This window comes from Oncorhynchus clarkii, chromosome 23, assembly GCF_045791955.1.
Source record: "Oncorhynchus clarkii lewisi isolate Uvic-CL-2024 chromosome 23, UVic_Ocla_1.0, whole genome shotgun sequence".
NCBI classification, from domain to species: Eukaryota; Metazoa; Chordata; class Actinopteri; order Salmoniformes; family Salmonidae; genus Oncorhynchus; species Oncorhynchus clarkii.
Window position 1 is genome coordinate 7,540,443 of NC_092169.1, and position 27,164 is coordinate 7,567,606.

Sequence of the window (27,164 nt, forward strand, 5' to 3'; positions counted from 1 at the left end):
GCTCCCAACGAACAGTTATTGTGCTGTTGTTGATTCCAGAGGCAGTTTGAACTCGGTAGTGAGTGTTGCAACTGAGGACAGCTAATTTTTACGAGCTTCAGCACTTGGTGGTCCTGTTTTGTGAGCTTGTGTGGTCTACCATTTAGCGGCTGTTGCCATTGTTGCTCCTAGACGTTTCCACTTCTCAATAACAGCGCTTACATTTGACGAACTGAGTTGTTGGAAAGGTAGCATCCTATGACGGTGCCACGTTGAAAGTCACTGAGCTCTTCAGTACGGGCCATTCTACTGCCAATGTTTGTCAATGGAAATTGCATGGCTGTGTGCTCGATTTTATACACCTGTTAGCAACAGGTGTGGCTGAAATAGCCAAATACACTAATTTGAAGGTGTGTCCACATACTTTTGGCAATGTAGTGCACTTCACATAACTCACATAACTCATAGTGATAACTCATAGTGATAAGTCATAATTTCCTTGGTCAGTGAAGTGAGTGCAGTCAGTGGACATCAGATGTCCCATCTAAGAGTTAGTACAGGATTCTAAGAAACAATTTAAAAATTTTTTTAAAAGGATTGCCTAGCAAAACTACATGGTCAAATTTGAGGATATCATGTGTCTGATTGACTTATCACTGTGAGATACTAAGTAAGCCATTGAAATCCTAAGACCAGTTTCTGCCAACATGAAGAGTGAAAAACAGGATTTTCCCTAGAGGGGGGAAGCTGTGGAAAAACACAAATAAGATAAAGTTCTCTGTCAGTGAGTGAGAAACGACAGATGGTGGTGGTGGGGGGGTGGGGGAGGGGGGACTTTGATGACAGAGGTTCAACCTTAGTGCATCAGTGAACTACCATCTCTCTCCTCTGAAGTAGAACGTCTACTGACCTTTTTCAGGGAGCTGATTTTTTTATGCAGCTAGATGTCAAAACCAGAATGCAATTCATGGTCAAGTGATGTGACAGGGAATAAAGAGACAATGAGGATACAGCCAATGAATTCCAAATTTGACAGACATTACAAAATGTGTACAGTTTCCCACTTCTGGCTTTATCCCATTTATGGGATGTGGGACCAGTAAACCAGTTAATTTAAATGATTGTGAGATGAGCATTATAATTAACTTGATGTTACTTCTACATACTGAAAGTGCAATGCACTTCTTTACAGACATGACAAAAGTGAAATAAAAGTTTGTCAGATGTTTTGAGGAGTGCAGTTTGGTCTCTCAAAACAGGGTTGTTAGTCTGAAGACATTGTAAATGTTCAGTTTCCATGCAAAGATTTATCCACAGGGTATAGTTTCTAAAAATGTCTCGATTCAGGTCACTCTGACATGGCCTAAACTGATTCCCCCAGTCAGTGTAATCATCAACGTTCTCTAGTTGAGATCTCTACAACTCCATGACGTTTCCCAAAATGTATTAATAATTCACATCTGGATTTGTACCTCCTTGTGTAAAATAAGACATTATTTTGTCAATTCAATGCAGACAAAGCTCTTGGAAACGCGAGCTATGTCTACCAGCTGCTGGTGGTAATTGGTACTACAAACAATGTACAGTATATCTACAGTATGAGTAGCCCATAGAGTAGTGTTTTAAGACTCTACATGTCATGAATTTCGTCACTTTTACTGTTTTCTCAAAGCCTACTTTGGTTTCTTGTGGATGATTAGACGCCTTTTTATTATTCATGTTTTATTTCTTTGTATTGCCACTTTCCACAGACAACATTATTTTAAAAAACACTTTTACGTTTACACAAGCAGCACTGTTCTTCTGTTCTTTATTTTCACTAATTGGTCTTTTTTTTGTGTGATATCCAATTGGATATCGGCAGAGGCGAAGGTCGAGAGCCATGAGATGTGTCGGAGGACACCATACATCTGGCCAAAGTGGCAGCGTGCATGCGCCCGAGCCGCCACAGGAGTCGCTAGAGCGCGATGGGACAAGGACATCCCCGCCGGCAAAAACGCTCCCCTAACCCGTGCGTCGTCATGGGTCTCGTGGTTGCGCATCTGTAGTGACGCCTCAAGCATTGCAGTGTGTTTGACTGCTGCGCCACTCCGGAGGCCAACTAATTGGTCTTTTCACCAATCAGATCGGAAAAATGCTATTACACAAGACTGTTCAAAGGGAGCTTTAAACCAATTTAAGGCCAATTCAAAATTGGTTGTGGTTCTTTTATTTTATGTATTGATTAAATATAAGTAAAGCACCACCTTTCCATGTAACACAATTAATGAAAATAATGTTCTGTTGCAAAAAGATGAGAGAATGTCAATCAAAAGATATTGAAATGATCAAACTAGTTTGTTCAGTTTTCTCTATTGGCTGCACCTGTTAGTTAATTGATTGTCTTGTGGAAGTAGGCCCATGGTAGGTTTGGCTAGTCTGCAACATGTGGTGGAAGTGTTGCCTTACAGGAAGTAAAATAAACAGAGCAGTGTTGAGAAATCTCTAACAGGCATGGGGCTGAGTTATATGCTTCTGCTCTTCTCTGGCTTGTGCTCAATTGGTAAGATCAAATTTTAATAGGATGAAATTGTCTGTGTTTAGTAGAAGTAGTATGGCATGTTCGTTATCTAGGTTTTCTTAGGATTGAGGATTTTTGTCCACAATTTAACAATTCTAATTACTTTACCATAACCACACAATGTCTGTAATTACAAAAATGTTGAATAATGAATTGTCTTTTGATCAGTAGCAGTGCATGCCCGTTAATGATTGTTGTGAAATAATGCAGCTGTATCCTGTTAGCGTTAGGCCCTTATGGATTTCAGTTTCTTTGTGGGGAGTTAGGTTTCTCTGCTCATGTTGGTTGACTTAATCGGTATGAGAAATATATTGTCACTTGCCTTTTGGCAACAGTTCTGACTGTCAGTTGTAGCACAGTCTTGCGTAAGCTGACCTAATTCTGTGTTCATAGGAAGACCTGTCGAACCTAAAACATAACGTCGCAAACATTTAGTGAATTTGTTGAATTAGCTTTTTTTTTTTTTCAGTCAGTTGCCAAAGGTTAGTGCCTGGCGCTCCATATAAGATCGACACAAATGACAAGGGGGTCCTAAAAGCGGCGCTTCATGGGACCAATTCATTTAACAATCAGACCAATGATGCCTTCCTCTTCAAGCCATCTGCAATTGAAAAAGCCAAAAGACAGGTATGGAGGAATTGAATGTGTTGAAATAAGGATGAAAGCTATGTTGAATTGAAGTTCATGCCTCGCTGGTATAGTCCAACTGCACTGCTCAAAAAAATAAAGGGAACACTTAAACAACACAATGTAACACCAAGTCAATCACACTTCTGTGAAATCAAACTGTCCACTTAGGAAGCAACACTGATTGACAATACATTTCACATGCTGTTGTGCAAATGGAATAGACAACAGTTGGAAATTATAGGCAATTAGCAAGACATCCCCAATAAAGGAGTGGTTCTGCAGGTGGTGACCACAGACCACTTCTCAGTTCCTATGCTTCCTGGCTGATGTTTTGGTCACTTTTGAATGCTGGCGGTGCTTTCACTCTAGTGGTAGCATGAGACGGAGTCTACAACCCACACAAGTGGCTCAGGTAGTGCAGCTCATCCAGGATGGAACATCAATGTGAGCTGTGGCAAGAAGGTTTGCTGTGTCTGTCAGCGTAGTGTCCAGAGCATAGAGGCGCTACCAGAAGACAGGCCAATACATCAGGAGATGTGGTAGAGGCCATAGGATGGCAACAACCCAGCAGCAGGACCGCTACCTCCGCCTTTGTGCAAGGAGGAGCACTGCCAGAGCCCTGCAAAATGACCTCCAGCAGGCCACAAATGTGCATGTGTCTGCTCAAACGGTCAGAAACAGACTCCATGAAGGTGGTATGAGGGCCCGACGTCCACAGGTGGGGGTTGTGCTTACAGCCCAACACCGTGCAGGACGTTTGGCATTTGCCAGAGAATACCAAGATTGGCAAATTCGCCACTGGCGCCCTGTGCTCTTCACAGATGAAAGCAGGTTCACACTGAGCACATGTGACAGTCTGGAGACGCCGTGGAGAACGTTCTGCTGCCTGCAGCATGACCGGTTTGGCGGTGGGTCAGTCACAGTGTGGGGTGGCATTTCTTTGGGGGTCCGCACAGCCCTCCATGTGCTCGCCAGAGGTAGCCTGACTGCCATTAGGTACCGAGATGAGATCCTCAGACCCCTTGTGAAACCATATGCTGGTGCGGTTGGCCCCGGGTTCCTCCTAATGCAAGGCAATGCTAGACCTCATGTGGCTGGAGTGTGTCAGCAGTTCCTGCAAGAGGAAGGCATTGATGCTATGGACTGGCCCGCCCGTTCCCCAGACCTGAATCCAATTGAGCACATCTGGGACATCATGTCTCGCTCCATCCACCAACGCCACGTTGCACCACAGACTGTCCAGGAGTTGGCGGATGCTTTAGTCCAGGTCTGGGAGGAGATCCCTCAGGAGACCATCCGCCACCTCATCAGGAGCATGCCCAGGCGTTGTCGGGAGGTCATACAGGCACGTGGAGGCCACACACACTAATGAGCCTCATTTTGACTTGTTTTAAGGACATTACATCAGTTGGATCAGCCTGTAGTGTGGTTTTCCACTTTAATTTTGAGTGTGACTCCAAATCCAGACCTCCATGGGTTGATAAATTTGATTTCCATTGATCATTTGTGTGATTTTGTTGTCAGCACATTCAACTATGTAAAGAAAAAAGTATTTAATAAGAATATTTCATTCATTCAGATCTAGGATGTGTTATTTTAGTGTTCCCTTTATATTTTTGAGCAGTGTAGTTCAGGGCTGCCCAACCATCTTCCTGGAGATCTACCATCCTGTGGGTTTTCAGTCCAACCCTAATTTAATACACCTGATTCTACTAATTAGCTGCTCAACCAGACCAAATTAGGGTTGGACTGAAAACCTACAGGACAGTAGATCTCCAGGAAGAGGGTTGGGCAGCCCTGGTATAGTTAGACTACACCAGGGAGGCACAAACTTCTTCAGTTCAATGTAGCTTTCTGTTACAGATTGTAAAGGGACTCAAATACATTTTGGAAGTAGACCTCTCACGGACCGTGTGCCGCAAAAACGGACACAAAGACCCAGACCTGGCCAACTGCAAGTTCCAACCAGATGGTTTGTTGCAGCAGGTATTGTACGTTTTTAGTTTAGAAATATGATACATTATGTTGAAGCTGTATGTATAGCAATTGGGTGAAGATCAGCACTAATTTTGGCTGGCAAGTGGATCATAGCTAAAAGTAATAACTAATTATAATAGTGCATTTGTGTCTTTCAGACCTTCCACTGTGACTTTGAGGTTTGGACAATGCCTTGGCTCCACTTCATGAAGACTACCTATTTTTCGTGCAGCCCATCTGACCGATCTTGAAGGAAGTTCCTAAGCTGTTTCTCTCCATACATGACTGAGCATTTTCATTCCTCAAAATAAAATTGAGCCTTAACGTATAGTTTAACAATGGCTATTACTATATGTCTTGAGTACCAATATGTATTTTAGGTTAACTTATCTAACCTTGTTATCCTCAAATAAAATGGTGGACTGCTTTATCCCGTGCAAATTATACAATGAATTATAACTCATGTTTTGGCATGAGTTAGGGTCTGCACAGACTAATACATTCTGATCAACACCTTAAATCCCAAACTGGATCATCATATCCGTAGGAAAGAATAGAACATCTGTGCGGCTGTTCCGAGTTGCGTTTGTGCTCGGGCTATCTAAACTTCTAGAGATTCCATCTGAAGGCTTGCTCCACAGGGCCTTTGTACAGACTGGGATATGATTCTTCCTCAGCACTCCGTGACCTATATCCTTTGAAAAGCCTGGTCTATCATTCAAAGGCTCTTATGAAACCAGTGCAGCAGCGTCTGATCTTAGTGAGTAGAGAGCCAGCAGCAGTGGAGGGGCCCCTCCTACAGAGGGCAGCCCTGGGATCAGGCTCGCTGAGTGGGGTCGGAGCTCTCAGGAACATCTTTGAAGCAGCTCTCCGTGCACCCTCTTAATGAGGCCCTTGATCTGATGAGCTCCACTGGCTCTGAGGCAGGGGAGGGTTTCTGTGTGCTCATTTCTACTGTACATTTGAGGTGTCCACTGACATGAAACTACCCCTGTCCAACTGGTTTCTCTGAAGACATGCAGTGGGGGCGGTAGTGTATATAAACACTAGAAATGTCATTTTTATTATTAGGCAAACTGTTTTATTTCAAAGGAAGCTCAGCTGAAGGCTGGCAGCATTCAACATTGAGCAAAAAATGGACATTCCGTTAAGCAGTTGTGCAATATACAAAGTCAGGGGAAATGATTCATACTTATTTCCTTTTTCACCACAGTATGATCAACTTGGTCTAGGATATCTAAATATACACACAAATCAGTTTAAAGTGGCACTCCTAAAATACAGATTCAGTGATCTTTACATCTATTTCTACTGATAAAATTAAGTCTGAAGTACAAGAATAACATTGTCAGTTATTTTTAGGGGTGAGATGAGAGCTCAGTACTGAATGGTTCACACAAGAAAAGTAACACATTTGGCACCTCATTTCAACAAAACAGACCTGAAAAACAATGTACCTTACATGGGGATTTCTTCACAAACAATTTGGCCCAAGGAATGCTTGGTTAAAAAAAAAAAAAAAAAAGTACTTGAGCTCCAAATGAAACACACCATCATACTTGTCAACAGAAGTTAAAGGGTTAATAGTCCATTGTGGGCTGATAAGACTAGAAAGGATGGATATGCATCCCAGTCAAATGTGCCTCAGTAGTGCAGCTACTTAATGAAGACTAGCCCATGTTTTCCTGAAGCTGGCGAAAAAGCAATGCAAACGCAGCACATCAAGCATTAAGCCATTCCGATCAATTCCAATGTATCTGTTATTGGAAAACACTCCTTTGGGAAAGACTAGGTAGGGAGGTGTTAGATAGGCAGAGAGCAGTCTCACAGTGTGGAACATATTGCTGTCTGATGAAAACCCATTCTCCATTTTCTTTTAACACGTATTGAAAGCGGTAACTCCCCTCAATGTACTCTGAACATTTCATGACTCCAGGACCAAGAACATATATTCAAAATAGCTTCTGAAGTTTCATAATAGTATGTTTGTTAATGGGAAAATATGGCAGTTTTTTTACATTTCCTGAAAAGTTCCTGTTTTGGAGATGAGTGGTTTTCATCAGAAAGCAACACTATATGTTTTTTTTTCGAGACAGCGGTTGTGCTCAGCTCCCAGCTCAAACCTTGCTGAGATCCAGCTTGCAGAGGTAAGGGGAGCGGAAAGAGCCTAGGTAGAGGTGGCCGTCGTGCTCGTGTGCCTCGCTGACGTAGGCTGCCACCATGCCGTGGGGGTCATGGAAGCTACGCATGCATGCCCCGCTCTCCTGGAGCTCTATCACCAGACTGTAGCGAGGCACAAACTTCATCAGCACGTCCTGACTGAAGAGCTGCAGGGAGAGGGGGGAGGGATGAAGAGAGATGGGAGAGGGGGATGAGTTATCACCAAAACCAGACTGAAGTAGAGATCACACAAAGAGACAGTCTAACAACATGGTCTCATGGTCACAATGAATGAGGTATACTGTATGTATTCCTTCGATATGTTAGGCAGATTTCCAGCATGCAAGATCCCAAACCCTTGTATGCAGAAACACCCAAGAAACAGACCAACAGGAATGAATACCAGACTTATAGTCACAGTAAATAGGACACGTCAATCCTCCCTTTAGTCTTTTGGTGGATTAAAATGAACTTCCATGTAAATGGTCAATAAAGATATCGTTTTACAACATATCATATAATACCATATGCTATCACATGTCATATCATCTACCTTAAATATTAGCTTCTTTATCCAGGGCTTCTGGGCCAGAAAGTCCAGCATGGAGAATCCAGGGTTGGGCCGCACAGCTGACATGGCCACCCAGTACCCTCCAGAGGAGCTGCGACGGATGTTGTCAGGGAAACCAGGAAGGTTGTCAACAAACGTGTCCATTCCTCCCTTATTTAGACCTGACACATGGACCCTGCACGGACACAGTCAGAAACAAAGTCGTGGAAATTCAGGAGATGAGGGAAAGAAAGTCCATTCTGTCATGCAGATTAAGGTTAAAATGGCTTGCCTCATGCTTATGGAATGTGTGACAGGTAACAGAGGTATTATGGGAAACAATTCAAAAACATTTGACAAAACTCCTGTACGAGCAGTCTTCACAATACTTTGAAGACTGTGTTATTGAAAAACAAGCCAGCTTCAGATCTCTTAGCAGCAGCAGGGGATTTGACTCTGTCTGCATTGATAAAGCCAAAAGAAAATGCATGACTTATGACTATTATAAACCAGTTATGGGAGGGAGACAATCTACTTGCTGGGGAAACCTAAAATACCATGAAAAAAATAAATAATAATAATTCTGCCCCATTTTTCAGGGAATCAACTTACTGATTTCCATTATGCACAGTCATCAAATAAAAAACCTTCCCCTAACTGTCTGCATTACCATACGCGCTGAAATGAACAAACAATGAACACCTCCCTACCACTCATTCCCCCTCACCTCCCCCTCACCTCCAAAATTAGTGTAAGGACAAGCCAATATAATGTCTTTCTGCTCCGGCAGCTCAGTGAAGGGGCTCTGTTACCGAGGCAACAGTGAGCTTGCATCATTTATACATGTGAGTCGTGGGAGAACTGACTGCTCCCGGCAATTTTTTTAAAGTTTGATATTACAAAGGCAACATATATTCATGAAATCTTGATAAGGGAGAGAGAAAATAATGAAAACCAGAGAATTAAAAAAAAAAACCTGTTGGCGCACTTGGAGCACGCTCAAAAAGCCGGCACCACAACAACCTAGCATCTGATGAAACATGAGATAACTAAAGAACGTTTCAATCCACTTTGGGAAGCATTTCGTCACTCGGTGCAGTAGTTAAATAAGGCTGGTTGTGTTCCTCAGGAGGATCAACTCTACAGTACCTGCGTATCCTAGCCATAGTGGTCTCAGCCACCAGCACAGACTCCTCATCAGGGAAAAGCTGGATCCCGTTGGCAAAACGAAGGTTCTCCATCAGCACGGTCACCTCCTTGGTCTCTGTGTCATACTCCAACACGCTAGAAGACAGGCAAAGGGTTACATACGGACAACTTCGCTCAGCCGTCAGGTTGTTGTCTTAATAAAGTGTTCAATTTCTTAAAAATATAAGGTTATGCATTATGTATCAACACAAATGCTTTCATTCTAGAAAATTAAATCTTCAAATATGACAAGGCCCTATACCAGGGGTCTCCAACAGGTCGATCGCGAGCTACCAAAAGCTCGCAGCCCACCTATGAGTAGCTCGCAGCCCACCTATGAGTAGCTCGCAGCCCACTTATGAGTAGCTCGCAGCCCACCTATGAGTAGCTCGCCAAACAATTCTGAAAGTACATGCAATTTTCAAGTGTTCCACCGCAAACTGTCATAAACAAATATCACAAGTATCAGACACCGCAAGCTCCCAGCTACTATCGAATCAACGCAACATTGACATTATCCCACCCCTGGTTAGCCAATATTGGCTTAAAAAGCCAAACCTAACACAATATCTGCCAATTAATTTACAGAAATACGTTCCCCAAAACCTTCTCAATGAAATGTTAACTGTAAAGTAAGCTTACCTGGCAGAAGTATATCACGAGTAAGTATATAATTTGTATCTGTTATTTGTCCATTTTGCCATGAAATGAGCAGCAACAGTACAGAACCATCACTAGACAGGCACATTAGATGGCACATTCCTCACTTGCTAGATGAGAAATTAAAAAGGGCCAGATGTGCAATTAAAGGGGAATTACACTCCAAAATCCTTCCAGACATAAAATAAATTGTCTCCTGATTTGATTTAAGCATTGACATGGACTCAGAAGATTCCATTTCATTGTTTCTCTACAAAATTATAATTTTGAGATTGAAAAAGTAAAATATCTAAAACCAAAAAAATAAAACAGAGTACATAATTTGGGAGATAAAAAAATTACATATTTTATAGGGCTTTTAGGGATTTTTTTGTTGTTTATTAGCCATTATTGTACCAGGTATATTGTAAGAAAACAGTGCACTACTTTCTCCTGTACACTAAGGACCTGGGAAGTGTTGCAGAGGAGAAGAGAAGAATGTGCCTATTGAAAGCTAGAAAAAAATGAGTAGCTCACAACATGTTTCATTTCTCATGCTACAAAAGGTTGGAGACCCCTGCCCTATATGCATATCAAATATCAATAGAAACTCTTGACAAAGTAGACAAGACCTTGCTATTAGAATGTGCTCAAGGATCTCCATATGTTCTGTGGTAACAGTTACCGTCCATCTGCTGTGGCCTCCATAATGAGATGAAGGTAGTCTCTGCGCTGCCACCTGCTGCTAGAGTCGGTGAAGTACACTTTCCTCCCATCCTGCGTTACATCCAGGTCATTGACAAAGGAGAGCCTCCGGCCCCCAACCATCTGCCCAGCCGACACCAGGTTGGTCACCTCACCTTCGTAATGAGTCAAAGAAACACTAAAATGACTTGCATAATCCAGCACTTTCTTTTTGAGGATAGTATATTGAACAAAATTGATTAAACTGAGTAAAAGGTGAAATTGTTGGAAAATCTAAAACAAATATTTAATACCTTGCAAAAAAACCAAACAGGTCTTTGTCACATTATTGATATTCAAATCGATCCTATAAGGAATAGAGAACTGTGATGCCATTGCTGTGTGTGCTGCTTACCTGTGACAGGGTTGACCTTGAACAGCCCAAGGTAGGCATCAGCTACAAACAGGGTGCCGTTAGGACCCACTCTGATACCCAGGGGTCGTCCACAGCTAGGCTCCTGTTCACGGGATCCATCTACAACAAAGCACATAACACAGTGGTGGACATGTGGTGTGTAAAGTAATTGATAATTTATTTGGGAGCAATAATTTCAATAATTTTGAACAGGCTAATCTGATTTATACGAGCAAATGTTTGGGTTAGAGCTTGAGTCTATTCTTGAGGTCTTTTCAGTTTTGAGCCAACATAATAGGCCTGTTGTGCATTAAGCTGTCCTTGTTGTGTAAGCATAAAAACAATCCATAAAGGGCATGAGGGAAATGCACCTGCTAAGAGTTGCTTATGAATGAGCATTTGAAACTCCAGTCTTGAGCAATGGGAACTGTTGGGTCATTCGTCTAAATCATGTCATGTTGAGGGAAGAGACAACATTGTGTCATGAAAGCTTAAGAAATCAGATGGACACACAAGATGGACACACAATCAGATGGACACACAGTGTGTGAGTAACCAGTTAGTCAAAGCCCCTCTCTCACTTACCACAGGGTGGCTTGCCAAGTCTGGCTATAACAGTGATGCTCTTGCCCTCAATCTTCACTATCTTTCCATCAGCCGTACCAGTGTAAATCAAATCTATAGAGAGAGAGTGAGAGATAAACAATCAAAATGTGCATGTTGAAACTGGTCAAACGCAAAGGCAATATGTTGGACATCAGCATAGAACAACCGTTGCAGAGGTGAACTAATAATGCACAAGTCAAATCAAAGGTGACAATGTGTCATGCCAAATATCTGTCCGTCACTAAGACCCACAGAGTATGTGCAGATTTGGAAACTTAAGCATCTGCTATTATTGGTCAACACAGCCATCCAGACAGTATTACCCCAGCATTGCCCCCTCAACTTTGAACTATCAGACTGCTGTTACTGTGGAATCCCCACAAATGACACAAGCCCCAAACAAACTGGGTGAAAGATGTGAAAGACATTGTCATGTGGCGAGACTCCTGCTGGAATACTCTAGTCCCATACTGACCTCCAAAGTTAGCGATAGACTCTGGGCCAACAAGCTGGTCCTCAAACAGCCGCTGTGCCTCCCTCAGCTTAAAGTTGGGCTCGTAACAGCCAGACATAAGGGGCGGCTCATTGAGGCTGAAAAGACAAGAGGAAAGAAATTAGGAAACAAAATCAAAAAGCGCCTAAAGGAAAATTGCAACCGTGCATTCAAACTTTGAGCCGAGTGCCTCATCAATCTTTCTTCAATCAATAATTAAGCAATTACTGAAAAAGTAATGTTTGGCTAAGCATTTTGTCTTTGCATCAGAACATCTAGGCCTACATGATCAATTCTATTGATAAGGGATAACTGAAACCATTCTACATACTGACTATATACTACATAATATGTATGCTATACAAGTAGTATAGGCCCAGTCATTCAGTGGAGTGAGATCTGTGAGAAGGACTAGTACATAATAGTTTCCAAAAACCGATTTCCAGAAAGTTGAAAAGTAAGCAGAAAATGTTAACTATGCAGACTGATTCTAAAGTATCTTGCTGTAAAGCTGATTAAACAGTCTTAAGCAGGAAGTACCGCTACACTACAGTGACTCGCTACACTACAGTGACTCGCTACACTACAGGACTGTTTTGCTAGCACAGACTGGAATATGTTCCGGGATTCATCCAATGACATTGAGGAATACACCACCTCAGTCATCGACTTCATCAATAATTGCATCAATGACGTCGTCCCCACAGTAACTGTACGTACATATCCCAACCAGAAGCCATGGATTACAGGCAACATCTGCATCGAGCTAAAGGCTAGAGCTGCCGCTTTCAAGGAGCGGGAGACTAATCTGGACGCTTTTAGAAATCCCGCTATGCCCTCAGACGAACCATCAAACACAAAGCTGCTGGGCCAGACGGATTACTAGAACGTGTACTCAAAGCATGCGCGGACCAACTGTCAAGTGTCTTCACTGACATTTTCAACCTCTCCCTGACCACCATAGTCCCTGTGCCCAAGGAAGTGAAGGTAACCTGACTAAATTATTACCACCAGGTGGCACTCACGTCTGTAGCCATGACGTGCTTTGAAATGCTAGTCATGGCACATATCAACAGCATCCTCCCGGACACCCTAGACCCACTCCAATTTGCATACCACCCCAACAGATCCACAGATGACGCAATCTCAATCGCACTCCACATTGCCCTTTCTCACTTGGACAAAAGGAACACCTATGTGTGAATGCCCAAGTTATAGACTGTTTTCTCTGCTACCACACAGCAAGCGGTACCGAAGCGTCAAGTCTAGGACCAAAAGGCTCCTCAACAGCTTCTACCCCGAAGCCATTAGACTACTGAACAATTCATAACAATCGCCACCGGACAATTTACATTGACACCACCTAATTGCTCCTGTAAGTCGCTCTGGATAACGGCGTCTGCTAAATGACTCAAATGTAAATGTCAACATTCCTTGAAGTCATTACGTTTCTGAGACATTAGAGTGAACATGATTCTAAAGAACAGGAGAGGAAAAAAAAGAAGGATTTAAATTCTTGACAGCTCACCTAAGCAGCTCAGGGTGAATAGGAGACTCAAGCAGAAAAAAGACTACAAGCATTGGAAGGATCAGGCATCCTCCCAGGGTCACCAGGATCACACGGAATACCTTTCCACTATAGGTACTGGGAAAAACAAAACAGATAAATGAAACACTTTTTTAAATACAGCTGAGGAAATGTTTCCTCTCTCAAATTCATAGACAGGGCACTAGATGCAACGACTGACAGTCTGACATTCATATGATATATATTTATACATTGTCGGTTTATGTTGTTGTTAAACAATGGCATAGGCCTATAACCTTTATATTTGGGGTTATAAGTTACGATAGTTGTGTCCTCAGGCATAGGCCTAAGTTACATTCTTCAAGAATCAATGGGTATATCGAACCGATTCCCAGATCCCAGACTATAGCTTTAATATCAATTTGTTATTTGGTGTTTGAAGAGATCTATGAAATCTGGTCAACAGTGGATAATACAGTACTCAAAACATACACACAGAATGCACATGTATCTATTTTCAGAGGGAAAGCATCTATGAAAAACCTGAATAGGCCTTACTATCAGTAGCCTACACTAAGTGCACGCTGGTCAACGCTCTCTCCACTTATTACTGACTGTTTGGTTCATACCATGCATGCATAATGCAAAGTAATTGCACATTCAGTCCATCCCCTTTTACCTTTAGTCAGTGAGTGTACAACTGACCTAGATATGGATTGTTTACCTCTGCATCTTCCATCAGCTAGGAAGCGCAAATGAGAATCATGCAGTCTGATACACAGTGGTTGATTGTGCATCGTTGCGTGATGCAATACTACAGTAGCAAGGAAAGCAGCATCTGATGTTAATATCAATACTGAGTAAGATAGCTTACCTGGTGCCCTTGTATTGGGGTTCCTGTAATTCATCTGTGATGATCTGTGGTCTGTTCAGTCTCCTGAACCGCAGTCCCTCTGGCTCATTCATAATGAAATGAGACTTCTTCTACTATGACTCTATTACCCAGGAATGATGTTTCAAATATGAAGCTCGCTACATGAGTAGGTTGATCATTTGATTGGTTGTAAAGACAGACAAATACAGGATATCGTAGAGATATCTACAGTATACGACGAGCTTTCCGAGTGGACACCTTTTTCGCAATACGCATTTTTTTCTTCTACGTCAGCGACAGCTGCTGTCTCTAGATCATTGATGTTCAACGCCACCTTCTGTTGTGGAGTGTGCATTACATACCCTTTTGGAACGTCATATTGCCAGAGATAAATAAAATAAAATGTTATTTGTCACATGCGCCGAATACAATAGGTGTAGACCTTACAGTTAATTGCTTACTTACAAGCCCTTAACCAACAATGCAGTTTTAAGAAAATACCTACAAAAAAGGTAAGAGATAAGAAAAACAAATAATTAAAGAGCAGCAGTAAATAACAATAGCGGGGTTATATACAGGGGTACCCATACAGAGTCAATGTGTCAATCTGCTGGGGCACTGGTGTTGAGGTAATTGAGGTAATTATGTACATGCATGTAGGGTTATTAAAGTGGCTATGCATAGATAATAACAGAGAGTAGCAGCAGCGTGGGGGGTTCAAATAGTCTGGGTAGCCATTTGATTAGCTGTTCAGGAGTCTTATGACTTGTGGGTAGAAGCTCTTTAGGAGCCTCTTGGACCTAGACTTGGCGCTCCGGTGACCGCTTGCCGTGCGGAAGCAGAGAGGGCAGTCTATGACTAGGGTGGCTGGATTCTTTGACAATTTTTAGGGCCTTCCTATGACACTGCCTGGTAGAGAGGTCCTGGATGGCAGGAAGCTTGACCCCGGTGATGTACTGGGCTGTACTCACTACCCTCTGTAGTGCCTTGCGGTCAGGGCAGTGATGCAACCCGTGCTCTCGATGGTCTAGCTGTAAAACCTTTTGAGGATCTGAGGACCCATGCCAAATATTTTCAGATACTGGATATAATTACGAGATGCTGGTGTCTCCGCCCTAACAATGGGGTTCGTCGACCGTAGAGCAGAACAGCGGGCTGTCAAGCTCCCGCCTATTCCTCTCTTTGGATTGGTGGATACATTTCGTTGTTTAAATACTTTTTGAATATTCTACGAGGGGTGTTGACGTCAACCACCTGTATTCAATGGAGAGTGATATGCCATGCTATTTTCATGAATATGTATCACAGGAGGTTGGTGGCACCATAATTGGGGAGGACATTCTCGAGCAGAACGGTATCAAATACATCAAACAGATGGTTTGATACCATTCCATTTGCTCCGTTCCAGCCATTATTATGTGTCGTCATCCCCTCAGCAGCCTCCACTGGTATGCATAGACTGTTTCGAACTCTGATATAAGATGCCTTTCTCAAAATTGCCGCGATGTGACTTGCATCACACTTATCAGTACACTCGTAACAACCTAAACATTACGAAACTTCTATTAGATCAAATGAGCCTCGCATATCAAAATAGCAATTCATTTTTTCCTTGACTAAATTCAGCACTCTCTCATTTCCCATTCCCTGTGGTGATACTGAAGATTTGTTCCCCGACATGACCACTAGATGAAGCTATAGGCCTACTCCAGGGGTGAACGTAAGGAGGGAATTTCTGGTACTGCATCCCTGCAAAATAAAGATAAAAACGTAAAAAATCTGGCCAACTGACAATCGCCAAATGTCATTAGGCCTACACTTTTTGGTGTTTTGTGTAAAAGATGTCTGTTTCCATTCATCACTGTTTGGAGGCTGGAAATATGTTGTGAGTGGATGAACATGATTGTTTGACAATCAGATGGAAACTGGTTGTGTTTATTCAACAGTAAAAGGTCATACATTTTAAAAGTTAAATTACAAATCTTTACGACTAGGCCTACAGAGATCCTATTGAATTAATAGGGATTCTATATGTAATTCTAGGATTAGGTACATAAGAAATGTTGGTGGATGGTAACGTTAAAGGGGCAATCTGCAGTTGCTTCATCCATTTTTGGAATTTATGAATTTAAGAGTGATAACATTTCTCCATCCCCATCCCTCAGTTTTTTGCTAAAACTGAACACTTTGTTGTTGATTGCTCCTTTAAGCAACTGTGATGTCACAATGCACATACTCCTGGGGTGACTCCGGTAGCGTTCTCTTCCTCAGACTTTGCATGCGTCAACCAATGGTTGCGTGCCATGTCATTGACTGTGTCAGTGACTGACAGGTTACTGTAACATTTGATGTGATTAGCTGACACGTAAAATATCTATCCAGGTGTTGTAAGATCTGGCACGTGTCAGCAACACCTGGGCAGAGGAATGTGCCCATTATTTGCTTTTGCAGAGCAGTTCAAACTGCCAGTAGGGGAAGTAGCAGTCTGACTGGTCCTCCACCCTGGAGTTCAACAGCAGGTGGAGATCTTTGGCTTCATTGATTAAGTCTGCCCAGAGCACCCTAAAACGAGTGATGCTGGAGGTAGGCTGCTCTACAGTAACTCTCTCCTGCAGGGTGACTACCTCCTTGCACCTAGGGAAGAGGGCAAAGGGCCAGAAGTCTCCGCTCTGACAGGGGTTCCTTCAGAGCATTTTAAATTGCCAGTAGGGGAAGCAGCAACTTGACCGGTCCTCCACCCTGGAGTTCCTCTTCCAGGCAGAGACCTTCAGCTTTGACTCTGAGATAGCCTCGCAGCACGAGAACATTGAGTCTCTTTGTCATGGCCAAGGTCTCCACAGCAGCCACCTCAAGCAGTCTCGTCTATGACGAGCTCAGCCGCCTCAAGCCGAGTCTCCTCCATGACGGGCTGGTTGATCCAAGGGGGAGGCCACGGTTGCTGTCTGCTCCCTGTAAATGCAGGGCAGAATCTTCTCAAAGCACCCAGAAATTAGTGACTGGGCAGATCTGTCCCGGTTCAGTTGCAAATTAAGCTAAATGACCAAATGACCTTGTTTCAGACTCTTGTTATACTGTTTCAACTGACGTCACGATAGCATAATGACATAATAACCTTTTCCCCCTTTTTTTTAGGGTGTAGATCAGCTTTAATATTGCAAATATATTCTGGCTTCCATCAATGTAATTGTCTGCATCATTTTCAATCCCCCATGTACACTACCGTTCAAAAGTTTGAAGTCACTTAGAAATGTTCTTGTTTTCCATGAAAACATACATGAGTGTCAAAATGAATAGGAAATATAGTCAAGACGTTGACAAGGTCATAAATAATGATTCAAACTTTGCTATCGTCAAAGAATCCTCCATTTGCAGCAATTCCAGCCTTGCAGTCCTTTGGCATTCTAGTTGTCATTTTGTTGAGGTAATCTGAAGAGATTTCACCCCATGCTTCCTGAAGCACCTCCCACAAGTTGGAGTGGCTTGATGGGCACTTCTTACGTACCATACGGTCAAGCTGCTCCCACAACAGCTCAATAGGGTTGAGATCCGGTGACTGTGCTGCCCATTTCGTTATAGACAGAATACCAGCTGACTGCTTCTTCCCTAAATAGTTATTTCATAGTTTGGAGCTGTGCTTTAGGTCATTGTCCTGTTGTAGGAGGAAATTGGCTCCAATTAAGCACCGTCCACAGGGTATAGCATGGCATTGCAAAATGGAGTGATAGCCTTCCTTCTTCAAGATCCCTTTTACCCTGTACATATCTCCCACTTTACCACCAACAAAGCACCCCCAGACCATCACACTGCCTCCACCATGCTTGACAGATGGCGTCAAGCACTCCTCCAGCATCTTTCCATTTTTTCTGCATCTCACAAATGTTCTTCTTTCTGATCCGTTCACCTCAAACTTAGATTCGTCTGTCCATAACATTTTTTTCCAATCTTCCTCTGTCCAGTGTCTGTGTTCTTTTGCCCATCTTATTCTTTTATTGGCCAGTCTGAGATATGGCTTTTTCTTTGCAACTCTGCCTAGAAGGCCAGCATCCCAGAGTCGCCTCTTCACTATTGATGTTAAGACTGGTGTTTTGCGGGTACTATTTAATGAAGCTGCCAGTTGAGGACTTGTGAGGCGTCTGTTTCTCAAACTAGACACTCTAATGTACTTGTCCTCTTGCTCAGTTGTGCACCGGGGCCTCCCACTCCTCTTTCTATTCTGGTTAGAGACAGTTTGAGCTGTTCTATGAAGGGAGTAGTACACAGCGTTGTACGAGATCTTCAGTTTCTTGGCAATTTCTCACATGGAATAGCCATCATGTCTCAGAACAAGAATAGACTGACGAGTTTCAGAAGAAAGTTCTTTGTTTCTAGCCATTTTGAGCCTGTAATCAAACCCACAAATGCTGATGCTCCAAATACTCAACTAGTCTAAAGAAGGCCAGTTTTATTGCTTCTTTAATCAGAACAGTTTTCAGTTGTGCTAACAATTGCAAAAGTGTTTTCTAATGATCAATTAGCCTTTTAAAATGATAAACTTGCCATTGGATGTTGATAATGGGCCTATGTACGCCTATGTAGATATTCCATAAAAAAATCTGCCATTTCCAGCTACAATAGTAATTTACAACATTAACAATATTTACACTGTATTTCTGATCAATTTGATGTTATTTAATGGACAAAAAAAATGTGCTTTTCTTTCAAAAACAAGGACATTTCTAAGTGACCCCAAACTTTTGAACGGTAGTGCATATTTTTTTGTAAATATATAAAATATATACAGTGCATTCGGGAAGTATTCAGACCCCCTGACTTTTTCCAAATGTTGTTTAAGTTAGCCTTATTCTAAAATGGATGAATACATATTTTTTTTAAATCATCAATCTACACACAATACCCCATAATGACAAAGCGAAAACAGGCTGTTAGAAATATCTTATTTACATAAGTATTCAAACCCTTTGCTATGAGACTTGAAAGTGAGCTCAGGTGCATCCTGTAGCATTGAAAGTCCCTAAGAACACAGTGGCCTCCATCATTCTGAAATGGAAGAAGTTTGGAACCACCAAGACTCTTCCTAGAGCTGGCCGCCCGGCCAAACTGAACAATCAGGGGAGAAGGGCCTTCGTTAGGGACGTGATGAAGAACCCGATGATCACTCTGACAGAGCTCTGGACTTCCTCTGTGGAGATGGGACCTTCCAGAAGGACAACCATCTCTGCAGCACTCCACCAATGAGGCCTTATGCTAGAGTGGTCAGACGGAAGCCACTGCTCAGTAAAAGGCACATGACATATATATATAAACATTCTATTGGTTGCAATAATTTTCTATAATCATTTAAATTGAAAAACTCAAAGTTCTGAATATGTTTTACTGAATATCTTTAAACTCACAACCTTAGTTAAGCCTATATTAAAGGACACCTTTTCTTTGGTTCAACTGAACAGCGACATGGGTAACGAATAAACACACACATATATATATATATATATAATTTGATTCTAAGTAGATTTATTTAATTCAGATTTACAGTGACAAAACACAAGTCAAACACCTCTTGTTACCTGAGTTAAAATGAGCAAATGTATTGCAACATACTGTAAAATACTCATGCTGCAACATTACTGGTGCATGTGGGTTGAAATATGGAAATGCTAAATACATATTACATACATATAATAACATAGTAGTACTTATCATTAGACTAGGCCCAGGTTACCTGAGAGACATGATGATAGCAACAGTGATGCAAATTTCAACCCATCCTAATATGACATCAGGGGGAATCCATGGAAGGACCATGGACGTACAGTAGAAGGCTTGCATTGTCATTTATGCAGCTTGTGTAATAGCTAGATATTCTAGAATTATAATTGCTACATGGATTTGCAACATTCATAGCATTTTTTGCTAAGCAGCTCCAGTTAGTCAGGTGTGTTGGTATTGTGCCATTATTCATACATTATTACAGTACTTGTGAGAGTCTCCCAACAGTCACTTCCACTATTTGTTCTTGAACTTCAATACACTTGTGTTCCTTCAGATTTCTCATACAGGAGAAGCTCTTCCTGCATTTGGAGCAGTTGTATGGTTTTTCCCCAGTGTGCACTTGCCGGTGAGCCTTGAGATTGTTCGCTTGGCTGAAAGTCTTCCCACACAAAATGCAGAGAAACGGTTTCTCCCCAGTGTGCACGCGTTTGTGGCGAACAAGGTTCTGTGCAAAACTGAAGCTCTTCCCACACAGGTCACAGGTATGTGGCCTTTCTCCAGTGTGAGTGCGTAGGTGAAGATTGAGGAAACGCTGTTTGGCGAACTGCTTCTCACACATGGTGCAGCTGAATGGTTTCCCCTCAGTGTGAATGAGCCGGTGAGCGTTATAGTAACTTAGGGAACTGTACCCTTGTTCACATATATCACAGGTAAATGTCTTCTTGCCTGTGTGGACCCGACGATGAGTTTTGAGATTGGTAGCGGTGTGGAAATTCTTTCCGCATTCTTCACAAGAGTGAGTTTTTTTCTCTGTGTGTGTCACCTGGTGCCTTTTCAGATAGTTTGCAGACCGGTAGCATTTTCCACACTCTAAGCAGTCATAGGGTTTGTCCCCACTGTGTATCTTCTGGTGGATCATCAGCGAACTATTTTGGTTGAAGCTCTTTCCACATACGTCACATACAAACGTTTTCTCACCTGTGTGAATGCGCTGGTGGACTTTGAGATGACTAGCTTGAGTGAAACTCTTCTGGCATATGTCACAGGTGAACGCTTTAACACCAGAGTGAGTCTGCTGGTGTCTGCGGAGGTTAGGCGCTAAACTAAAACATTTGCCACAGATCTCACAGCTAAATGCTTTCTCACCAGTGTGAACTACGTGGTGGGTATTAAGGGCACTTTTCAGGCTGAAGCCTTTTCCGCATTGGTCACACATGTAGGGCTTCTCTCCGGTGTGGGTCCTTCGGTGAGCCTTGAGGCCACTTCTCTGGCTGAATCTATTGCCACATATGTCACAGCTGAAAGGTCGCTCTCCTTTGTGTACAGTCAGCACGTGTACATTTAAACTTCGTCTAGCTGTAAAAGACTTCCCACACGCTGTACACTTAAACGGTCTTTCTCCTGTGTGTACACCCTGGTGTACTATCATATCTCTCTGCCTGGCAAAAACCTTCCCACACTGAGAGCACTTGAATCTCTTCTCTCCTCTGTGTACAGCTATTCTGTGAGCTTTGAGGCTACATTTGGCAGGGAAAGCCTTAGCACACAAAGTACATCTTAATACCTTCTCTTTCTCGCCTTTGAAAACCACCTGGTGTTCTTTAAGCTGGCTCTGGGTGCCAAATATCTTCCCGCAGTATGTGCACTTGAATCGCTTCTCCCTTTTGTGGACTATAACGTGGTGTACTTTGAGACTGCACTTTGCTGTAAAGCCCTTCCCACAATGCGTACACTTAAATGGCCTCTCACCTGTGTGGACAACCTGGTGGGCTTTCAGGTTACTTAATTTACTAAAAGCCTTCCCACACTGTACACAGCTTAAACATTTGTCTCCTTTGACAGATTTCTGGCCCTGGGTGCGTCTCACTGCACGCAGTCTCATTTGACGTACTGTGGGAGCCGCCATCTTAGCATCATTGGATATGTCTGTGGGCACAGCAGGCTCTAAGTCTTGGTCATCTTGGGCCTTTGCTGGTGAGAGTAGTGTAGTAATCTCCTCCTCTAAGTTGTGTTCAATAGTAGCATCCTCCCCATCCTCAGTCCTGGATTCTCCATCTGGGCAGTAGACATTCCATATTAATATCACTGCTGTTGTGCTGCAGTTTCAGCATTTCATTTAAACTTTCTAAGTTGTGAATATAAGATGTAATGCAGTCAGTTGTCTACATTCAGACTATTCTGAACGTATTGAAAGGTGACTTCATAACTGCTTACCTGTGTGCTCATGTGTGTGTCCTGTCTGGGTGTCCTGTTGCAGGGTACCCTCCTTCAACGTGATCCATTCAGCACATTCCTCCTCCGTCTCTGAAGACTAGACGTGAAATAATAAATCAGTGGAAAGTATCCTTCCCCAAACACACACTCTCTCTCTCTCTCTGACCTCTAACATAGGCTAGCTACATTCCTTGAATAGCAACTAATTTGCATCCTATTCAAGATATTGGTGACCAGTGATATGGATATATGGGAGCCTACCGTGCCACTGTTGACTTCAGACAAGCGCACAGATTTAGTCAGGTCTTTTCCTTGGGTCTTCCTGTCCTCTGCATCCACCTCTCCAAGCCCTCCAGTCGACCTCAGGTCCCCATCCATCACCTGGAGATTCTCCTTCAGAACCTGATTATCTCTCTGACACACAGACACTTGCAGACGCAGAGAAGCTGTATCCTCATCTATGAGACTAATGATTTTTTGCATGGCCTCTTTGCACAATCTCTTCATGGTGGCAGACAGCTGTATATGGAGAAGACACAAACATATGACACTGACTCTTTTCTTAACTTCTGAGCTAGCTAGTCTCAATGACAATTTTCTGACCCAAGACATGACATAATAATGTCAAACAAACTATTAAGGTTAGCTCCTCATACAATTTATCCTATGTAACACACACGTCCGTGCCAACACAATGCAGGCTGGTTAGCTAGGCAAATGTAAACTGTGCTTGTGACCCACTTACCTCAGTCCCAGGGCCAGTGCACTGCCTCTGTGACTCGGTGTAAACGTTTTGACTCGTGCACTCGTCCAACAATTTACTTATTTCCACCACGGCTGCATTTACTAAAAGCCTCATGACGGTGGCCAGTTGATCCTTTAAACGTGACATTTTCCCTGAGATTTAAAAGCCTACATTTAGACAAATATAACGTTATGATTACGCAGTAGATGCTGTCACATTGTAGTTCACTGGCTAACTATTTCATTCAACAAGATGACATCAGCATCTCGTCAATAACAATAGAAAAGTACTTCCGGGTCTTCTTCTTCTTTGATGAGGTTAACGGAAGTTGAATTCCAACGTGTTGCATTACCGCCACCTACTAGACTGGAGTACAACTCCCTTATACTTTGGTTAAAAAAATATAAATAAAAAAATATAAATACCCTACCATCTAACACTAAAATCACAAAACAAATGTTAAAAAATCAATAAAATAAAAATTACACCATCCTACTCCACTATTTAAATATATTTAGTTCTACCTCATGCCAACCTGAAATAGATGGGACATCACCACTTAACACACCCTGTAACTCTTCTGATGTCAAGTCTCGCATACCCAAATACTTCTCTGCAGCTGCCACCACAACCTCAGTTTTCTGCGAAATACATTCCAACCCTGCAGTAAAGTTGAAAACCATTGCTATAAATGCTAAAAATCAAATTTTCCTGAAACATACCGTTGAGGTCTGAAGTTTACATACACTTAGGTTGGAGTCATTAAAACTCATTTTTCAACCACTCCACACATTTCTTGTTAACAAACTATAGGTTTGGACACCTACTTTGTGCATGACACAAGTCATTTTTTCAACAATTGCTTACAGACAGATTATTTCACTTATAATTCACTGCATCACAATTCCAGTGGGTCAGAAGTTTACATCTACTAAGTTGACTGTGCCTTTAAACAGCTTGCAAAATTACAGAAAATGATGTCATGACTTTAGAAGCTTCTGATAGGCTAATTTACATAATTTGAGTCAATTGGAGGTGCTTCTTTGCTTGACATGAGAAAATCAAAAGAAATCAGCCAAGACCTCAGAAAGGAAATTGTAGACCTTCACAAGTCTGGTTCATCCTTGGGAGCAATTTACAAAAACATGAAGGTACCACGTTCATCTGTACAAACAATAGCACGCAAGTATAAACACCATGGGACCACACAGTCGTCATACCGCTCAGGAAGGAGACGCGTTCTGTCTCCTAGAGATGAACGTACTTTGGTGCGAAAAGTGCAAATCAATCTCAGAACAACAGCAAAGGACCTTGTAAAGATGGTGGAGGAAACAGGTACAAAAGTATCTATATCCACAGTAAAAATGAGTCCTATATTCACATAATCTGAAAGGCCGCTCAGCAAGGAAGAAGACACTGCTCCAAATCCGCCATAAAAAAAAGCCAGACTATGTTTTGCAACTGCACATGGGGACAAGGATTGTACTTTTTTGAGAAATGTCCTCTGGTTTGATGAAACAAAAATAGAACTGTTTTGCCATAATGACCATTGTTATGTTTGGAGGAAAAGAGGGAGGCTTGCAAGCCAAAGAAAAGCATCCCAAATGTGAACCACGGGGGTGGCAGCATCATGTTGTGGGGTTGCTTTGCTGCAGGAGGGACTGGTGCACTTCACAAAATAGATGCCATCATGAGGTATGAAAATTATGTCGATATATTGAAGCAACATCTCAAGACATCAGTCAGGAATTTAATGCTTGGTCGCAAATGGGTCTTCCAAATGGACAATGACCCCAAGCATACTTCCAAAGTTGTGGCAAAATTTAAGGACAACAAAGTCAAGGTATTATCGCAAATCCCTGACCTCAATCCTATGGAAAATTTGTGGGCAGAACTGAAAAAGTGTGTACGAGCAAGGAGGCCTACAAACCTGACTCAGTTACACCAGCTCTGTCAGGAGGAATGGGCCAAAATTCACCCAACGTATTGTGGGAAGCTTGTGGAAGGCTACCTGAAAAATTTGACCCAAGTTAAACAATTTAAAGGCAATGCTACCAAATACTAATTGAGTGTTTGTAAACTCACACCACTCCTCTCAGGATCCCTCCCCTTGTCCCAACTTCCTCTACTTTCTTTACTGCCTCAGCATATGACAACTTATGCACTACTCTATCCCTGGAAACCTCAACCTGCTTCTCTCGCACTGGACATTTCTGATCCCCAGCCCCAAAGAACAGACAATGACTATTCTGTTTCCCCACTCTCGCCACCCTGTTTGCATCGCACCAAATGACGAGCATCACAAACACCGGGAATCTTCCCCTTCAGTTGGTCAACTTTTACATTTACTGCTACCCCAGTAATCACTCCTTTCAAAGGCGCCCTTTTCTTGAGAGCGAAACAATTCACATTTCTTGCCCCCATTTGTTTAACGCCGAGCGCCTTCTCCCTCTGACCAGCAGAAACATAAACAATTATCACAAGACCACTTCTGGTTACCCCCACCGATTCCACAGTACCCAATTCTGTTTTCACCCACCCTGAAACCCCAAATAGATCAGCCAAAAGGCAAGGGTCCACTTTTTCCTACTGTCACAGACTCATCATACTTCTGGGTCACGGAATTTCAGAAATGTTCAAAATAAAAAAGTCCCACATGTAATAGTAGGAAAGTGTCAATATCCTCTATTTATTCATGATATATGAAAACAATTGTCTAAACATGAACAATGATTCATTTGCATCACATTTGGGTTTGAAAATATGTTCCAAAGTTAAATAAATTCCACCAATGCGAATCCCTGTATATGGAATACATATTCTGGGTGTCGCAGTAAAAGTTCTGTAGGGAATACTCAGTAGGGTCTGTAGGATGTATATATGGTGTCATTTCATGGGGCTCTGAATAATACGGAGTGTTGCTGACCTTTTACTCCACCCATTCCATTGGACACAATGTGAATCACTGTATATGGAATACATATTGGCTTATAGAGCAAAAACCTTTCTACACAATTCTGTGTAGTAGGCTACAATTAATGAATGTGGCTAAAAAATGCTACAAAATCCACCTTCACAATGAGTTTATGCAGATCACTTGATTGGAATAAAACATTTGCAACTGGTTGTCGTGTATCTTCTTCAGCATTGTGGCCTCTTGCCCCTTCCTCTCTCTTCACCGCCTCCACATACGAGATCTGCCGTACAGCCCTGATCCTTGACACCTCGACCACTTTCCCCATAACAGGGTACTCAGGGTAATAGGCGGTAACTAAATCAAATCAAATCGAATTGTATTTGTCACATATTAGCCGAATACAACAGGTTTAGACCTTACCGTGAAATGCTTACTTACAAGCCCTTAACCAACAATGCAGTTCAAGAAGAGTTAAGAAAATATTTACTAAATAAACTAAAGTAAAAAGTAATACAATAAAATAACAATAACGAGGCTATATACAAGCGGTACCGGTACCTAGTCATTGTGCGGGGGTACAGGTTAGTCAACGTAATATGTACATGTAAGTATGGGTAAAGTGACTATGTATAGATGTTAGACAGTGTGTAAGAGCAGTGTAAAGACACATGTAAATAGTCTGGGTGGCCATTTGATTAATTGTTCAGTAGTCTTACATCTTGAGGGTAGAAGCTGTTAAGGAGTCTTTTTGTCCTAGACTTGGCACTCAGGTACCGCTTGCCGTGCAGTAGCAGAGAGAACAGTCTATGACTTGAGTGACTGGAGTCTTTTTTGGGTCTTCCTCTGACACCGCCTAGTATATAGGTCCTGGATGGCAGGAAGCTTGGCCCCAGTGATGTACTGGGCAGTACATACTACCCTCTGTAGCGACCTTACGATCAGATGCCGAGCAGTTGCCATATCAGGCGGTGATGCCATCGGTCACGATGCTCTCGATGGTGCAGCTGTAGAACTTTTTGAGGATCCGGGGACCCATGCCAAATCTTTTCAGTCTCCTGAGGGGGAAAATGTGTTGTCGTGCCCTCTTCACAACTGTCTTACCCTCTAGTACCCTACTCAAATAAATCCAGAGTATGATCCACACCACAGTTGCAACATTTTCCATTCACAGATTCATCAATAATATACAACTTCCATCTGCAAACATTTGACATGTGGCCATATCTTTTGCAATTCCCACACTCTACCTCACATATCCAAGCTTCACATGTGCATTTGGAGTCTCTATTGATAGGC

At 42.4% G+C, this 27,164-nt stretch overlaps 3 protein-coding genes across 3 annotated transcripts; 1 reads left to right on the forward strand and 2 right to left on the reverse strand.

The window, feature by feature from the left end:
• Positions 1-2,386: 2,386 nt before the first annotated feature.
• LOC139381799 (cystatin-F) lies at positions 2,387-5,558 on the forward strand. The gene is made up of 4 exons (XM_071125568.1): positions 2,387-2,521; positions 3,009-3,166; positions 5,033-5,155; positions 5,305-5,558. The coding sequence occupies exons 1-4, from the start codon at positions 2,473-2,475 to the stop codon at positions 5,395-5,397; spliced, it is 423 nt and encodes a 140-aa protein (XP_070981669.1). The 5' UTR covers positions 2,387-2,472; the 3' UTR covers positions 5,398-5,558.
• Positions 5,559-6,167: 609 nt separating this feature from the next.
• LOC139381342 (adipocyte plasma membrane-associated protein) lies at positions 6,168-14,585 on the reverse strand. Its single transcript, XM_071124796.1, has 9 exons — positions 14,284-14,585; positions 13,410-13,526; positions 11,864-11,979; positions 11,368-11,460; positions 10,783-10,902; positions 10,369-10,543; positions 9,006-9,140; positions 7,860-8,052; positions 6,168-7,473 (listed from the first exon to the last, which is right to left on the reverse strand). Exons 1-9 carry the CDS (start codon positions 14,373-14,375, stop codon positions 7,264-7,266), a joined length of 1,251 nt encoding a protein of 416 aa, XP_070980897.1. The 5' UTR covers positions 14,376-14,585; the 3' UTR covers positions 6,168-7,263.
• Positions 14,586-19,774: 5,189 nt separating this feature from the next.
• LOC139381917 (zinc finger protein 665-like) lies at positions 19,775-23,231 on the reverse strand. Its single transcript, XM_071125776.1, has 4 exons — positions 22,952-23,231; positions 22,468-22,725; positions 22,207-22,303; positions 19,775-22,047 (listed from the first exon to the last, which is right to left on the reverse strand). The coding sequence occupies exons 1-4, from the start codon at positions 23,096-23,098 to the stop codon at positions 20,249-20,251; spliced, it is 2,301 nt and encodes a 766-aa protein (XP_070981877.1). The 5' UTR covers positions 23,099-23,231; the 3' UTR covers positions 19,775-20,248.
• Between the last annotated feature and the right edge of the window lie 3,933 nt (positions 23,232-27,164).

Coding starts and splice junctions, on each gene's coding strand:
- LOC139381917 (XM_071125776.1), bottom strand. CDS start 23,098: ATGTCACGTTTAAAGGATCAACTGGCCACCGTCATGAGGCTTTTAGTA. Junction 22,304..22,467: donor CTGAAGTCAACAGTGGCACG/GTAGGCTCCCAT, acceptor TTTCACGTCTAG/TCTTCAGAGACGGAGGAGGA. Junction 22,048..22,206: donor ACACACACATGAGCACACAG/GTAAGCAGTTAT, acceptor TCTACTGCCCAG/ATGGAGAATCCAGGACTGAG.
- LOC139381799 (XM_071125568.1), top strand. CDS start 2,473: ATGGGGCTGAGTTATATGCTTCTGCTCTTCTCTGGCTTGTGCTCAATT. Junction 2,522..3,008: donor CTCTGGCTTGTGCTCAATTG/GTAAGATCAAAT, acceptor TTTTTTTTTCAG/TCAGTTGCCAAAGGTTAGTG. Junction 5,156..5,304: donor CAGATGGTTTGTTGCAGCAG/GTATTGTACGTT, acceptor TGTGTCTTTCAG/ACCTTCCACTGTGACTTTGA.
- LOC139381342 (XM_071124796.1), bottom strand. CDS start 14,375: ATGAATGAGCCAGAGGGACTGCGGTTCAGGAGACTGAACAGACCACAG. Junction 11,980..13,409: donor ATTCACCCTGAGCTGCTTAG/GTGAGCTGTCAA, acceptor TTGTCTTTTCAG/CCTCAATGAGCCGCCCCTTA. Junction 9,141..10,368: donor GAGGCCACAGCAGATGGACG/GTAACTGTTACC, acceptor CCTGTCTTCTAG/CGTGTTGGAGTATGACACAG.